The 15,688-nt window shown below is 40.7% G+C and overlaps 1 protein-coding gene across 2 annotated transcripts in view; it reads left to right on the forward strand.

Annotated features, from left to right (window-relative positions):
* ZNF236 (zinc finger protein 236) overlaps positions 1–15,688 on the forward strand; it is a 348,597-nt gene that overhangs the window by 309,792 nt on the left and 23,117 nt on the right. For both annotated transcript variants that reach the window (XM_033934375.1, XM_033934376.1), the window contains exon 29: positions 10,792–10,929. In XM_033934375.1, the coding sequence (XP_033790266.1) occupies positions 10,792–10,929 (138 nt within the window). The remainder of the gene's footprint in view (positions 1–10,791; positions 10,930–15,688) is intronic.

Here is a 15,688-nt window from a genome sequence, read left to right on the forward strand (position 1 = left end):
ACCTCTATCTGCTTCAAAACACCTCAATGTGACTCAAAATCGGTCTAGATGGACTCCTTATGTCAGGATGGTAAGGATTCATGATAGATTTGCACTGGATGGATGGCTGAGGACTGTCTGTGTGCCAGGTGCCTTGCAGCATATGAGGTGACGAGAGGCACTGGCTTAGCCCCCTGTAGTCCCTCTGGTGTTATGGGGTACCAGATGGCTCAAGTTCCAGGTCAAAAAGCCTGGCTGGAGCTGAGCAATGGGGAAAGTGCGTCCCTTGTCAAGCCCAGCTGTGCATCTGTCATTAAACTCCCCTAATGTTCCCACTACAAGTTGACAATGCCAGCATTTATTAGAACGTGTGTTATCTAGTTTTTGTAGTCTCACTGGGGTCCAGAATATTCTGTATAATAAGAAGTATAAAGTTTGTCTCATAGCAGCTGAAGCTGTACATCGCACTCTACGATTCCATATTCGGGGCCACTGAGTGGCAGAGATGTTGTGTTATATTTCCAGACTCCAAATATCACGTAAAGTTGTCCATCTAGACAAAATATGCTCACTTTATGTGCTCACAATTAGAGAATACGATAGGTCAAACGGTAGTTTAAATCTTAACTACCATTAATATGCCCTTATGTCGTAAGGGCATAAGGGCATATTAATGGTAGTTAAGATTTACACTACCGTTTGACCTATCGTATTGACTGAGTACCCTTGTGAAGTTTGTGGGTTGTATTATTGCATAATTTTATCACAATTAGCGAATGACACGGGGACAAAGTTGTCTCTGTCCCCGCAGGAACTCAATTTCCATGTCCTCTCAAATTTTATCGCTATGCCTGTCCCATTCCTGTAAGCTCTGCCTTAACCGCACAGCCTCAAACACTTATGATTTTCAATTTGAGTACAAAGTGCAATAAATTTTACATACAATTAATATCACGAACAGCACTACATTCGATCAAAGAATAATACAAAATTTATTTCCTCCCTTCCCTCCCTCCCACCCTACCTGGATGTATGTGCAAATCAAATAGGAAATAAAGGCATTATACAACTAATGTTAACAAATTTGTTAATGGACCCCATGTTGTTTTAAATAGTTTATTATGACACAATATTTCTGAATTCATTTTTTCATATCTGTAAAATAGATATAAAGTTTCCCACCAAAAGGAAAAATTTAGCCTGTCCCAAACACTTATGATTTTAAAGTGTTTGAGGCTTGTGCAGATGAGGACAGAGCTTGCAGGAATGGGGCAGGGACAGGAAAAGAAATTGCGGGGATGGGGATAACTCCTTATGCATTCCTAAATGTCCAAATAACTTCTTATGTAATCCGCCTTGAACTTAACTTGAATATCCACGCAGCATGATCCAGCAGGGTTCTGACGCGTTTCGCCTGTGTGGCTGCTTCAGAGAACCTGCTTGTGCTGAATGTAGTTACAATTTAAATTCTTCCTGACTCTCTGCCCATAGCAAAATGAAATGCTATGGGCAGAGAGTTAGGAAGAATTTAAATTGGAACTACATTCAGCACAAGCAGGTTCTCTGAAGCAGCCACACAGGCGAAACGCGTCAGAACCCTGCTGGATCATGCTGCGTGGATATTCAAGTTAAGTTCACTTTATTGCACTGAGATTTATAAAAAGAAAAAATCTACTAGAAACTTATATTTAACTTAACAGAAGCATCACAATGGATATTATTTTAATTACCTTTCTACTTTAGAGGTTGGTGCAGTGATAGACTCTGAGAAAGACTCTATAGGGGCTTGTCCCCTGCTTTGAGAATTTCCGTTCCATCCTTGGAATCTGAGCACCTTCTCGGTTCAAAGGCATTAAAATAGTTTCTTGTCCCCCTTTTTTTTGTATGTTGGATACTAGATTACATGGACATAATATTGCATAAACCACTGATTTGCTGTTACAGTCAGTGCTAGTATGCAATTTTAATACGTGTCTTTTCCCTGGAACCCTCCATTCCCGTCCTGTTATACTACCTATGCACCACTGGCACTTGCCACAACTTGTGTGTTCCCCCTGTTGAATATTGTGTTCTTTAACACTAAGGGCTCCTTTTACGAAGTTGCGTTAGTGGTTTAACACGTGTAATAGCGCGCGCTAGTTTGCCGGCCGTGCTAGCCGCTACTGCCTCCTCTTGAGCAGGCGGTATTATTTTGGCTAGCGCAGGGGTTACCGCTTACTAAAAAGATGCGTGCGATAAAGCCGCTAAAACGGCTTCGTAAAAGGAGCCCTAAATATTTGAAAATTTAGTTTTTGGCCAATAGTTTTACCCCTTGTGTATGCTATCATCGGAAAGACACTGAGATTTGAATGTAGATGCAATATGGGCCTATATGTTCTCATACAGTGTACCAACTGCCCTAGAAAACATCAGCACACAAGTCATTAACTGCCTAAATTTCTCCTTCGGCTTACTAGTTAATAGTAAGTCCCATTGGGCAAACCTAGCTCTCAAAAAAGTCTGTTTTATAGTTTTTTAGGATACCCTCTTTCCAAAAAAACGGTGCTCTAAAGATGAACATATCCTCCTCACCCAAAGAAATTGGCTGATAGGGAAGTTAAACCATAATTTGTATAGGTGAAAGCTCCTAAAATGTAATAAAGTATTTCAAGTAACTTTCTTACTAAACAAAGGAATCCTTTTACTAAGCTGTGATAGCGGTTTTAGCACGCACGCTGGACGCTAACGCCAGCATTGAGCTGGCATTAATTCTAGCCACATAGTGCAGGTTTAGCGCACGCTAAAAACGCAATCACAGCTTAATAAAAGGAGCCCAAAGTAGTGGACATCAATAAACTGAATGTGTTTCTGATGGCAATGCATGGTATACTGAAAATCAGGGCTGTGGAGTCGGTAGATAAATGTTCCGACTCCGACTCAGTTTTTTGTACTTCTGACTCCGACTCCAGGTATCTGAAATTTCCTCCGACTCCTCAACTCCGACTCCACAGCACTGGTTAATTTTCAGATCATTAAAATGGAATGTCAAGTTGAGAGAAATTAGCATTTTCGACACCACCTTCTTTTTGCTTTTAATCAAGGTTCTAAGGCCGCAGAAGCTGCTCGCAACATTTGTGCTGTGTATATAGTGGGTGCTATAGCTGAAAGAATCGCTCGTGATTGGAATGCCAAGTTCAAAAATGGAGTCGGTAGATAAATGTTCCGACTCCAACTCCTCAGTTTTTGTATTTCTGACTCCGACTCCAGGTACCCGAAATTTCCTCCGACTCCGACTCCATAGCCCTGCTGAAGATGTGGATCCAAATTGTTCATCCAATTCACAAATATATCCAGGTCCATTTTCGAACCTTTCCAGAGGAAAAAAATATCGTCCAAGAACCTAACCCACAGAGATATTTGCTTAAAGTGGCTTGATGGATAAATATATAATTCTTCGAACTTAGATACGTAGAGGGTTGCCATAGAAGGGGCCAGAACCACCCCCATGGCCACCCCTTGTGCCTGTTGATAAAACATTCCTCGATATTTAAAATAATTATGTTCAATCACCCACTTAGATAACTGTAACAAAAATTCTTTTTCCATTCTCACAGGGGTGATTCTACATTCTAACACCTCCAATATAATTTCCAAAGCCCCTATTTGTAGAATTCTTGTGTATAATGAAGTGACATCAACTGTCACCATCCACTCTTTGATTTGGTGCAATGTTCTTAAGAAGTGAGAAGAGTCTTTTAGATAAGAACGCACTTTAGATGCTTCTATTCGCAGAAAACAATCCACGTATTTTGATAGAGGTTCCAGGAGGGAGTGGCGAGTATTGACTATTGGGCGGTCCAGAGGATCAAACAGAGTTTTATGTATTTTGGTAACAAAGTATATCTGAGGTTTTCGAGGATGACGCTCCACTAAAAATACATATTCCCTCTGTGTAAGCATACCAGATTCATAATGTGTCTGCTATATCTTTCCCAAGGGTCCTCATCCAGTATGCGATATGACTGAACATCTGGCAGCTGTTTCTGAGCTTTCCAATTCATATTTTGTTCTATCCATCACCACTGTAGCTCCACCTTTTTCAGCCTTCAGAATAATTATAGTATCATTTTCTATGAGCTGGTTCAATGCTTGGTTATCCACACTAGAAAAAATTCTGTGTCTATTTTGATAAGACCGCTTCTCCTCCATTTGTGGTAATGCTTGCATAACAAGATCTCAAAAGGTCTGTATGATGGGGTCCATAGAGCCTGGCGGTGTCCATCATGATGGAACCTTACACACATCTTGAATATTCACCCCCTCTTCCGTCTCTATTTCCATTCCTCTTTCTTCATTTGCTATTTCAATATCCTCACACTTATTTTTATCTTGAAAGAATACCTTCAGTTGCATTTTCCTTACAAATTTCAAAAAAGCAACTTTAAGATGGAAGAAATCCGGAGGTTGTTCAATTACAAACCCTAGACCCAAACTAAGAACTCTTAACTGATGTTCATTCAACACTGTGGAGGATAAATTAATTACTGTTGATTCTGTGCTATACGTGTCTTGGGTCCACTGTTGCTCTGTTGTCAACCTCTTTGTATTTGGCGACTGCACCCTCTAGATCAGGGGTGTCAAAGTCCCTCCTCGAGGGCCGGAATCCAGTCGGGTTTTCTGGATTTCCCCAATGAATATGCATTGAAAGCAGTGCATGCACATAGATCTCATGCAGATTCATTGGGGAAATCCTGAAAACCCGACTGGATTCCGGCCCTCGAGGACCGACTTCGACACCTGTGCTCTAGATTGTCCTCTCCTGTTGTTCAGTTCTCCTTTCCCCTGTGTCTTTTCCACCGATGTCTTACTTGAATCATCACCCAAACCCTCCGTCTCTCCTGAGGATCTTTCAACAGCTACCTTCTTTTTTTGTCCCAGCGGGGCAGAACGTTTATTCCATGTATATACCTTATCAAACTGATAATCCTTTTCATTCCATCTGAGTTTCTTTATCTTCATCTGTTTTATATTGTCCTGAAAGTCTATTATAGTCTTTTGCAGATCTTTTCTATGTTTATCATATTCCTCTTGCGTGTTTGTTTCTCTTAACTCCCCCTCTATGGTTGCTACTTTTGCACACAATTCTTTTTTGGTAGCTGCTATAGTTTCCACCAACAAAATCTTTAAGGCCCTGGAACAACGATTTAGAATAGCAAACCATTTATCCATGAAACTTTTATCAGATGAGACCATCTTTGACTCTTTTGTAATACATAGCCCCCTCGGGCTCATAGCCTTTTTGAGATATTGCACCAATGTACTCCCATGTAATTCTGCCCTTACAACTCGCTTGAGTAGCATCTCCAGTTCCATCCAAGATGTATGAGTAGGCGCATTTTCATCAGTAGCCAATAGAGCAGGTCTCGCTAAGATTTGTTTGAGATGCTCATCGGAGTGGATTATGTGGCAGATGCTCTGTATGATCTCTTCAGGGTTCTGAGCAAGGTTTCTACATATGCTATTTCTCCTCGTAGAATGCTTTGGATCAGACAGTGGGCGGGAGATTCATCCTCTAGGACGTCGCTGAGCAAATTGCTTTTTAAGGGTCATTTGCTCTTTGGCTTATGATCCTGCACACTAACCATAATATCGTCCAAACCCTTTACCAAAGTCTTTACCAAGCAGACCAAGGGCCCCTAGTGGTCAAGTTGAGCTAATTTTTGTGGCTCTCTGCACTTTTGCCAGTACTCGGGAGGACCTTTGGTCCAGAGATCTTTTCAAGTTTCAAGACAGTGATTTGGGGGTGCTAAGCATACCCAGTCCTCAGGATCTTGCCTCATGGCAACCCCCAAGAAAAGTTATGATGCCAGGTCAGGAGCTGTGCCTCCAAGGATAGGAGGGAGGTGTGGGCGAAGAACACATCAGAATGCTGGGTACTGGAAATTATCCAGGAGGGGTAGAAGCTCAAGTTCTTTCATCCCCTTCTAGACTTTGTGGATACTCCACAAGGGAAGCCAGAGAAGGCAGTCCGAGTCCAAGTGACAGTAAGGGGAGGCTACTGGATCTGGCAGCCAAAGAAACCGTCCCGGATGAAAAATTGGGCTCAAGCAGATACTCCATATACTTTATTGTACGTAAACGAGACTCAGAAGACTGGAGGCTGATTCTGGAACTGAAATCGGAAAATGCAACACTCAAGATACCACATTTCCACATGGCAATTGTAAGGTCTGTCCTTGCCTCCATAGTGCTGGGGGAAATTCTTTCCTCACTGGATTTGACAGAGGTATATCTACATATCCACATTTTCGCGGATTACAGGAGGTTCTTGAGGTACCACGTTCTGGAGCACTACTTCCAGTTCTCAGCCCTTCCATTTGGAATGGCCATTGCGCCACGCACCTTCACTAAGATGATGATTGTAGTAGCAGTGCACCTCCGGAAAGAGAGGATGCAAGTGCATCCATACCTGGACGATTGACTGATATGAGCTCTGTCCGAATCTGATGGAAAGACGACAGTGGAGCGCATGGTCCAGCTCCTGTAGAGTCTGGGCTGGCTTATAAACTTCCAAAAAAGCCACCTAGAGCTGACACAGTCCCTGGAGTATCTGGGTGACCTTTTCAACATGAAGAACAACAAAGTGTTTCTCCCTGAAGTTTGTAGAGCAAAGCTCACACATCAGATCAGGGAGTTTTGGGACAGGCCAGTACCAACAGCTGGCATTATTTACAAATGCTAGGGTCAATGATAGCAACAATAGGCGTGGTTCCCCGGGATAGGTGCATTTACACCCTCTCCAGATGTGCTCTTATCCCGCTGGTCAATGCATACATATGTGTTGCAGTTGCCCCTACTTTAGACAACAGAGGTGTGTTGCAGGCTGAACTGGTAGCTGGAGCCACAGTCTCTATCCTGGGGAGTGCCACTTCACATCTCTACGTGGGTAATGCTGACAACGGATGTCAGCCTATATGGCTGGGGAGCTCATTGTAAGGGTCGCCCAGTGTAGGGACGTTGTTCCCCTTCACAGAGAAAGTGATCGATCAACCGGTTGGAGCTAAGAGTCATCCACCTAGCACTGCAGATGCTCGGAAGCTTCCTGCAGAACAAAGCAGTACAAGTTTTCTTGGACAATTCAACCGCAGTAGCCTATGTCAATCGTCAGGGAGGCACCAAGAGTGCTCCGCTATGGCTGGAGGCCCAAATGCTATTCCAATGGGTGGAGATCCATCTGTTGGCCCTCTCGGTGGCACATGTAGCGGGAGTAGACAATGTGCAAACAGATTTCCTCAGCCGACAGACTCTGGATTCCAGAGAAGGGGCTCTGTCTCAGGAAGCATTCAACAACTTTGGGAGTCGGTGGGGGTGCAAGATGTTCAACCTCATGGCATCAGTGACTAACAAGAAGACAATTGCATTTTTTAGTTGAAGATACGGGCCAGGAAGCACCGGGTTGATGCCCTGGTGCAGCTGTGGCCACAGACAGGGCTTCAGTATGTGTTCTCGCCATGGCCCACGATAGGCAGAGTCCTGCGAAGAATGATGTTGCATCCAGGGCTGGTAGTTCTCATCACACCAGACTGATCGAGGCAGATCTGGTCCATCTAAAGAGGGACCAGGGTCTCAGAATGATGAGCCTATTTACTAGAAAGAAGATTATCAAGGTAAATGCCTAATCTTTCCATCCCAAATGTTATTGCCTTTGTAAAATTAGCTCCAAATACCCTATGGGACTCATTTTCAAAGAAGAAAAATGTCCAAAAAGTGGCATAAAGGGGAAGATGGACGTTGCTCTCGCCAAATCTTCCAAATCACTATTTTTGAAACCTATTTTGTAGACTGCTTCCTATGCTACTTATTTGCAATGTGTCTAAATCTTAAAGGGACATATCTGAGGTGTGATTTTCATGGGAATAAGGCGGGCTTATGATTTGAGTATTTTTCTGTAATAATGGAACATTGTAGAGTACGTCCGGGGACAATTTGGACATTTGAGGCTAGATCTGTTTTTATACCAAATAAGTGCCAGAAAAGTGCCCAAACTGACCAGATGACAACTGAAGGGCTGAAGGCATGACCCCACCTTACTTCTCCGGTGGTCACTGACCCCCTCCCTTTCCCTAAAGATGTGAATTAAACAGTATATACCTGCCTATATGACAGCTTCAGATGCTATGTCCTATTAAAGCAGCAAGCAGGTTCCTGTTGGTCAGTGTAGTAAACTATAGAGATGGGGACTCAGGCCCATATCCCACTCTAACTACTGCACTTATGGTAGAATATGTGAGCCTTCCAAACTCTACCCTAATCCCACTATACCTACATATAGGTGACACCTTCAGGCATAAGGTTATTGGTGTGGTGTTAAGTCAAGACCAGTAAGATTTGGGTAGGTTCAATAGATAGACACACTGAAGACAAGCATATTCGATATACACTTCTCCCTCCAAATCCGTGGTTTCAGTATCCGTGGATTCGGTTATTCACAATTTTTTTTACAAAAACCTATTTTCATTTTTCAGCTATTTTTAAGCCGTCCAAGCCTCCCCAGAACCTTACCTGGTGGTCTAGCGGTGAAGCAGGGCAGGAGCGATCTTCCTATGCTTCTGCCTCGTGCAGAGCTGTCATCAGAATGGCTGCCGTGAGTTCCCGTTGTCGTCTCAAAACTACTTTAGTAACATCTGGGAATATTCTAATTTTTTGTCCCATAAAAAGACTGAGGAAATCGAAAAAAGGCCTTCATAATTAAATTCAGGTCCTGCTCAAAAACAAATGAAATGACCAAAGTTCCTTGATATTCGATTTCCTCCTGAGAATTTTCTAATAAATCAGTCAAATTATTCAGGTCAATTTGTTGTTCAATTTCTTGTTGATTTTCTTGTGAATTCTCTCTTTTTTTCTGTAGGTAATATCTAAATCTGCCTAGAACTTTGGATAGTGCGGAATAGAAATGTAGAAAATGAATTTATTGGTGGAATCATTTCGGAGGTGAATTGAAGATTTTCCATCAAGTATTTTTTGAACAAGTCTGAAGGATTAGTTAATTGTATTTTAAGAAAATTTAATATCCGAGATTAAACCTCCTATTGTGATTCTCCAATTGTCCAGTTTTCTTCTGAAAGAGGACTCTATCTTTGACAACAGTAGTTGAAATTTTCTGAAGGGACGAAATTTCCTTGGTTATCTGGTCAAACTTAGAGTCCGTTTCAGTTTTAATATTTTGTATAGAGGTAGTAAGTTCATCCAATTTACTCACGATTTTTGAGAATTGTCCAGCTGATTGAGTTGCAGCAGTTTCTGATTTTTGGAGCGTTCTCCAAATGTTAGACAAAGTTGCCTGCGAGGAGTCGGTTCCTTCCACTCCTCCATTCGTTGTCATCTCGGCTCCGTGGACTGCGTGGGGTGTTTCTTCGGTTGGCATCAGGCACATCAGGTCCTCAGCATTCCCGCCCTCAACAAAACCCTGAGCCGTATTAGGTGGTGAATGAGCTGCAGTGGGAGAAAGAGATGTTTCTAGCCCTAAGACTCCGATGTCTCCCTCCACCGGAGCAACCGCAGGGATAATTCCCCCTCTCTCTCTGGCCGGTGAGCTTGTCAGGAACTGGTCCAACAAGGACTGCCCGGTTGTAGAAAGATCCAGTCGGACAGACCCCTTGCATTTCATATGAGGCATAGTAAATCTCACTAGGAGAGAAAAGGAACACTGGCAAACAAATGCTCAGATTGAGGAATAGCAAGGTAAGTGGAGCTCAGGTTCCTAGCTGCTACCATGCCGCCACCATCTTGTTTCTCCAACCCCATTCCAATCTAAAATTATCTTGATTAAAGCAGTGTTTTATCCTTCTAAGTTTTCTTAACATACAGAAAACCTTTTTTAAGACCCATGTATTAAATGACATAAACCTATTATCTCCCCTAAGATTTTTAAACTCTAAATTAAGAGTCGTCTTATCCAGAATCAGTGTTGATATAGATCGATATTGTGATGAAACCCAGTAATAAAAACTTTGTGTTGTCTTTGTTTAGTTTTAAATGGTTGAAATTAGCTAATTGTTCTACTAGCTATGTATTCTTTGTTACTCTATTGCATTTTCTATCAATGGACTGAATGGATTGTTATATCATTAGCATATATAAAACAACAAACTCTAGAAACTGAAAGACTATAACTCAATGATGATATCTACATTGAATAATATGAATGATAGTGGGGAGCCTTGTGGAAGCCCATACCTTTCCCTCCATTCCTCTGATACCACATTTTCATTTTCACCCTGTATGTTCTTTTTGTTAAAAAGCCATTAAACCAATTTCTTACTTTTCCTCCAATTCCAATATATTCAGCAGTATCTTATGACCAAATCAAATGCACTGGAGATATCAAATTGTAGTAATATTCATAAAACCTGTTTACCTTTACTTATGTATGTTCTAATTTCTGATCCAAGGGTTCCTGTTACAGTCCCCATACTATATCCAATGTGAACTCCATATTGGGATAATTGAAGAATATTATATTGATCCAGATATTCCACTAATTGTTTAGTAACCTTTGATTAGATTTTCAGTAAAGGATTTGAAGCAACTGGTCTATAGTTTGACACCTCATTTAGGGTCTCTTATCAAGCCAAATATCATGGGCTGCCATGAAAAGTGCACTGAAGCCCATTGGGATTGAATGGGCCTCGGAGCATTTCCTGTGTGGCACTCACTACTACAGCTTGATAAGAGGCCCTTATACAAGATTAAATATGGCTCACAAAATGTGCCTAATTTGTGTTGCGCAGTATTATCTGTTTCACTAACTTGATTTTTCTTTGTTTTTGTTAGGGCCAGCAATTTCCTGCTCTCCTTGCTGATTCTGGTCTCTCTGAACAAAGTGGAACAGGTTCACAGCAAGTTATACTTGTTAGCCATGCAGGACAAGCAGCAGCGACAGCAGCTGATTCAGAAGAAATAACTTATCAGGTGATTGTGGGGAACCCTCTTCTTAATATATAGTATACATAGTGATTATGTTTTTATTCTCTTGGTATATAGTTTTTCTGACTTTTTAAAATTGATATTGCTACCCAGTACTAACTATGCATCTTAACCCTTTCAGGACCAAGGGACATATTTGTCCCATAACTTTAAAATCCTATCAATTTTGATTGGGATAGTCTACAGTTCTAATTTTGATATGTACGGATTCCATATGATACTGCCTTTATGTAAACAAACTGGTTCCGACATTCATTCATTAGCGTCGTTGCCAGATTGACGAGAAGATTCACTTGCCACACTGTCCATAAGCCAGAAGTGTGATTTTTTTAAATAAAAATAATGATATTTCACAAAAAAAATCAATTTTTTGGCATCTGCAAGCCCTTTTTACCATAAAAATGTCGTCAAAACCACAAAAATTGGCCTACGATCCTTATGGTCCTGAAAGGGTTAAGTAAAAAAGATATGGGAGATGGCACACAAATTTTAGTTTCACTTAGCCTTGAAGGAATGCTTTTCTGTCTTTTTGCTGAGGAGACTGGCCTTCAGTAATGTGATGGAAAATCCAGCAAGATGCTTTTAAACCTATCACAATGTAGCAGTTCAAAACACTAAATTATGAGGGATACTGAAAACTGGAATATTTGTTATTCTAGTAAATGTAATTTTTGATGAAATTGGATGGATGGTATTGGAAACCTAAGGTCTTATTCACAACACAATCTTCCCAACATTAACCTTGCTGTCTCATTTCTGTTTGAAGGATCCATTTTCTAATGCAGTTTTCTCAGTGTTTTGATCTTTTTCTTGACTTTGCCAATAGTAGTTTTATATAGGTACCAGACTATGATGAGATGATTTTTTTATAAAGTGATCTGGACAATTATCCACTGGAAACTGGTCAATAGATTATTTCACATAAGTTACCAAACAGCTTTTATTTAGGGGTAGTGATACTGAGCAGTCAAATTAACTCATTAATTTTCTCTGGATGTTCAGCAGCAAATAACTTGCAAATTTGTGTGGTTTGATTTAAGGCAGCCATTTGTAAGGAATGATGTTATAAAAGGTAGGTGCCAAGTGTGCAAAAAATACCATATAGTAGGAATCATGCTATTTGTGATTCCATAAGGCCAAAAAATGGTGTGAATATAGACAACAATCCCCACAAGTATGTGCCGGGCAAAATGGTAGAGACTATTATAAAGAACAAAATGACAGAGCATATAAATAAGCATGTATTAATGAGAGAAAGCCAACATTGATTTAGTCAGGGAAATCTTCCTCACCAATCTACTGCATTTATTTAAAGGGGTGAATGAACATGTGGATAAAGGTGAACCAGTTGATATTGTGTATTTGGATTTTCAAAAGGCATTTGACAAAGTACCTCATGAAAGACTTCTGAGGAAATTCGAAAGTCAAGGAATAGGAGTTAATGTCCTTTTATGGATTGAGAACTGGTTGACAGACAGAAAACAGAGAGTGGGTTTAAATGCTCAATATTTTCAATGGAGAAGGGTAAATAGTGGGGTTCCACTTAACTAACAACCCCTTGTGATATCTGTATTATGATATCAATATTGTGTGGGGAAAAAGGGATTTATCAATCTTGTGATTACTTACAATGGTTGATTCTAGGAGAAGGGGAAAATAGCCTCAGACTCTGACCTGCTGCAATTCACTTTTTATAGCAAGCAGTTCTTATAAACGTGAAGAGCAACCTCATCTACAAAAAAACCTCACCACCCCCAGTTTGAATGTCCTTTTGTGTGTTCATCAAAATCGATAATGGGCTTGATGGACTTTTGGTCTGACCCAGTAAGGCTATTCTTATGTTCTTTAGGACAGAATAAGATCAAGAAATATAAGAGAGATGAGGATGATTATAGAAAAGGAAAAGTGTAACCTTAGTTGGATTCTGAAAACAGAGAAAAGAAAAGGAACAGAAAGCAGGTGGACACGGACAAGGCCACTGGAACTTTGGGGACTTTTGAAACAGATAATGATTTTTTAGAGAAGCAGAGACAAGGCAGATCTTGAAGAAGGAAAGGGGAGAGAAGGAAATTATCAAAGACAAACATGTCTTTGTACACGGTCTCAAAAGAACAGGAATCAGTAGTGATTAAGGCATACCTTGACTCACACAGGCTCCCAATTCAAGCAAGAATACTATTTAAATTCTACTGTCTACTATTTAAATCCATAAATGGTGACAGCCAGCCTACAACCGCCTAATCCAAACTACCACAACTAGACACAGGAGAACCCAGACACCATTCACATACCTCCAATCAGAGCCATGAAACAGAAAAAAACTATACGATGGCCTTCTAGCCACACAGGCAGCAAAACTAGACCACCAACTCTCCAATCTACTAATCGCAACTCCAGACTTCAAAACTTTCAGAAAAGAAATAAAAACCCTGCTATTCAAGAAATCCATGAAGACTAACTAACACCGTATGAAACATTTCAATCCTCTGAAGCAACCCGCTCTACATGTCAAGAAAGCCTCTTCTGTAATCAGCCTTGAACCGCAAGCTAACGGCGGAATAAAAATCACTAATGTAATGTAATTAACCTCTCACAGCATGTGTTGTCCCCTTTAGAAGAACAGGTTTTACAGAAGGGGCTATCTTTTGTTCCCACTGAGAGAATTCATAATTTTCAGTTGGGGTTAGATTTAGAATGTTTTTCTTAGGAGTCTGCATCTGAAAGAGTTTTTTGCCTTTCACGACAAGGCAGAAGAGGCAATTCTATTTGTGAGAAATAAGTCTATATGGATTCCTCCAGTTCCTATGGGCCATCTGTTATCAACCTATAAACAGCTGGTCATGCATGATGCCACTTCAGTTATGCAGAATACAAGGATATACAATTGGAACTGCACAAAGGAGGAACATAGGACTATTCTCTCTCTCAAGTGGAATCCAGATTTAGTCATCCGTAAAGCTGACAAATGGGGAACTGCTGTTCTAATGGATAAAGCCAACTATGAAATTGAAATGTTGAGACAACTGTCAGTAACAGCAGCTTATCTGGAGCTGGATGAAGACACAACCCCTCTGCTCCAGTTGCAAATCAGGGATCTTACACATCAATGGTTTGAACAAGGTCATTTGATGCGACAAGAATATTTATTCTTGAATGTGATTTGCCCATGGATTCCAGTAATTTATCTGTTTCTCAAAATCCACAAGACTCTTGTTAACCCACCAGGAAGAATCACTTCTGGAACCTCTGTCAATATTTGCAAATATCTAGCCTCAAATGTCCAAATTGTCCCCGGACGTACTCTACAATGTTCCATTATTACAGAAAAATACTCAAATCATAAGCCCGCCTTATTCCCATGAAAATCACACCTCAGATATGTCCCTTTAAGATTTAGACACATTGCAAATAAGTTTTTTCTTATATTTGAGACTCTACTCATTTTCTAACAAAACTATCGTCAATACAGGATATTTCAGAAATTACCTTCCTAGTAACTCATGATGTGAAATCTCTATATACTTTAATACCACAAGATGAAGCACTTAGGTCCGGATTCTGTATAGGGCACCCGGTCTCAGAAGCCACCTAAGCAGCTTTTGAGAATTGCACACGGGTGGCCTATACAGAATCGCTCTAAGCCGCCTAACCACCATGACTATTTATTTATTTAAAAATTTATATACCGCATAAAACTATGCAGTTTCCATTTTACATACATAAAATCTTATTTCCCTCCAATTTCCATATATAACGTAGATATGTCTGGATAATATCATAAACATTCCCCCAATATAAAATATCAGTAAATCAAAGCAAAACAACATTCATCAATTAAAAAACAAAAAACGTCAGATCAAATGATTGATTCTAAAGTAAATAGCCAAACCAATTCACATTTACATGCAAAGCAAGTCTAATTCCAGCAGTTCAGAAATGCAAACATACTCTAAATCAGGGGTCTGCAACCTTTAAGACATAAAGAGCCACTTGGACCCGTTTTCGAAAAGAAAAAAAAACTTGGAGCCGCAAAACCATTATAAAACAAATCTAACACTGCATATATTGTTTCTTATCTTAATGCTATATACAGGATCACTAAATTGAAAATAAAATCATTTTTCCTACCTTTGCTATTTGGTGATTTCATGAGTCTCTGGTTGCACTTTCTTCTTCTGACTGTGCATCCAATCTTTCTTCCTTTCTTTCAGCCTCCTGTATGTTTCCTCTCCTCCAGACCTCATTCTCTCCCCCAACTTTTTCTTTCTGTCTCCGTGCCGTCCCCCAAGCCACTCGGTTTGCTGCCACCGCAATCGGGGAACAGCCCCCAAGCCACCGCCGTCCCAAGCTTTCCCTGCAGAAGTGTTGCGCTGACCAGCATTCCGCTCCCTGACGTAGGAGAGGAAGTTCCGGGCCAACAAGGCATTTCTCCTCATTCCATCCAGCCTGAGCCCCATCTCTCCTTGATCCAGCATTTCCCTTCTGTGTCTGTCAGAATTACCATTCCACCTATTTTCCAGCATCACCCTTCTTTGTGTCCATCTCACCTATATCCCTATCTCACCACTTTTTCAGAATCTTCATTTGTCTCTGTCCTTATCTTTACGCCATGTTCACCATTTGCCCTTTCAATGTCTTTATCTCCCCCCCCCCCACTTTTTCAGCATTACTTCTATGTCTCTATTTCACCTCCTCTTCATGTCCCCTCTGTATCTCTATCCTTATTCAGTAGGTCCTGCTTACC

The sequence above is a fragment of the Geotrypetes seraphini genome, chromosome 2 (genome assembly GCF_902459505.1).
Source record: "Geotrypetes seraphini chromosome 2, aGeoSer1.1, whole genome shotgun sequence".
Classification (NCBI taxonomy): Eukaryota; Metazoa; Chordata; class Amphibia; order Gymnophiona; family Dermophiidae; genus Geotrypetes; species Geotrypetes seraphini.